Source organism: Triticum dicoccoides, unplaced genomic scaffold, assembly GCF_002162155.2.
Source record: "Triticum dicoccoides isolate Atlit2015 ecotype Zavitan unplaced genomic scaffold, WEW_v2.0 scaffold37015, whole genome shotgun sequence".
In the NCBI taxonomy this organism is placed as follows: Eukaryota; Viridiplantae; Streptophyta; class Magnoliopsida; order Poales; family Poaceae; genus Triticum; species Triticum dicoccoides.
In genome coordinates, this window is record NW_021266997.1 from 15,258 (window position 1) to 17,353 (window position 2,096).

Consider the following 2,096-nt stretch of genomic DNA (forward strand, 5'->3'; position numbering starts at 1 on the left):
TGGTGGGAGATTGGGTGAACCATTTGACACCTGAGATGGCTAAATGTCTAGATGCGATATTCGAGGAGAAGTTCAAAGGATCAGGCTTCACTCTGCTGTGATGGTTTTTTTTCCGTCAATGGGTGAATTTTACCGATTTAAAATAAAGCATCAATAGGATATGCTAGCTGCCTCTTGTCTTCCGCAATGGCGGCGTTCCACTGTTATGCTTTCTATGTTGTTTGCACTATGAATAATTTGTTATTTGCACTATTGTAGTCTCTTACGTTGTCCTGCTGCACAAAACTATCCAGATCTTAAATCATTACGTATGCATTGCAGTGTGATTTTGGTTAGTTATACTAGTCAACATCTCGTGCATCTGCACGGGCTAGTTATGTTAATGATCATACCTGAACTTTCATTTCTAGTTCTTAATTGTAAATATATTTACGAATTGCGAAGTGAAATTTGTATGGATAACCATATGAAATATTACTATTTGGAACATGTAATAGTTGGCACTATTATGATTGAGAGAAAAAGGTACATACATATCTTCGATTAGTTCAATTGATTTCTTCAGATTTATCAGCATCATCAGTTAGCATGTATTCGATCTAGTGGCATGAAGTACATGTAATGATCTGCACCAAGTCAAATATTGTATTTATAATTGGATAAACTACAAATAATCTTATTGATGTAGCTATAAATCATAGTTTTTGAAGTAGAGCGAGTATCTTATTTAATCTGATTACCGAACATGCTTCAAAAACATTTAGTGGTTCTAGACATATATAATAATAAATAAATGTACACTACTGATTTCTAGTATTGGGTAAATATATTTATACGACCATGTACATGAAGTGGGCTTCTAAAAAAATCAATCTAGGTACTATCAAGGATCAGTGCAACTATCCAATAAAAAATAACAATATGTTACTAAAGCCTATTGAAAATAATTTTGTGATGTTAACCCACAAATAAGGAAAACATGCAAGGCCTGCGATTTGACAAAGTTCAGTGTGTTTCTTCAACATAAAACATGATTACTCTTTTTTTTTATATAACATGAGGATGCTATAAGGCATTGTCTCTCTTTTTGGTACGTTTTGGTTCAATTCTGCACGTACGTGGTGTCTTTTTATAGGCATGGACATCGAATACATCTTGTCCATTAAATTCCATGCATATCTTTTTTCCTTTTATTTCATAAAAGGGGGAACACACATGATTATTCATACGTATCATTTTTTTCCAATTTTATTAAAATGCAGAGAAGGCACGTATTATTTGGGATCTGGATGTGTGTGATGATGGATTTTTTTTAAATAATGATGGTCCTTTTCTTATGGCATGATGGCTCTTTTTTTGGCAGATCTCCTTTTTTATAATATTATAAAGCAGTTGTGTCTTTACATTCTGTACGTCCTCGTTCAATTTTGTATGTACGCCGTGTCTATATGCCAGGAACTTCTAATAGATCTTGACCACTAAAATTTAAATTTAGTTGTTGATTTAATCTTGATGATGTGGATTAAAATAATATTTTTCCTTTTATTTGTGAAAGGGAAATCACACGTGATTATTTGTACGTATCATTTTTTCCTTTATTTTTAATGAGAAACGGAGAAGGCACGTCATATTTTTGGACTTGGCCGTGTGTGATGTTGCATTTTTTTTAAATCACAATGGCCCTTTCCTTACAGCACGTGGACTCTTTTTTAATGATGTTTTTCTTTTAGATATTATAGGCAGTGTCTCTCTTTTCTGTACGTGTGTGATGATGGGATTTTTTAAAATCGCGATGGCTCTTTCCTTTTAGCATTAAGACTCTTCCTGTACGTAATCTCCTTTTTATATTATAAAGTAGTTGTATCTCTCATGATGGCTCTTTCCTCTTAGCGTGAGGACTTTTTTATGTGATCTTCCTTTTTATATTACATTGTAGCTGTGTCTCTCTTTTATGTACGTGTTGGTTCAATTCTTTACGTACATCATGTCTTTATATAAGTCAGGTACTTCTAATAGATCTTGACCATTAAATTTTAAATCTAGAGGTTGAGTTAATCTTGATGATGTGGATTAATGTAAAGGCTGGAAAGGTGTCT

At 33.1% G+C, this 2,096-nt stretch overlaps 1 protein-coding gene across 1 annotated transcript in view; it reads left to right on the forward strand.

Moving 5' to 3' along the window:
- Positions 1–288, forward strand: part of LOC119346021 (cytosolic sulfotransferase 8-like) — a 2,350-nt gene extending 2,062 nt beyond the window's left edge. The window contains exon 3 of the mRNA XM_037615781.1: positions 1–288. This exon is cut by the window's left edge and continues 2 nt beyond it. Coding sequence (XP_037471678.1) covers positions 1–101 — 101 coding nt within the window. The 3' untranslated portion in view covers positions 102–288.
- Positions 289–2,096: the final 1,808 nt, after the last annotated feature.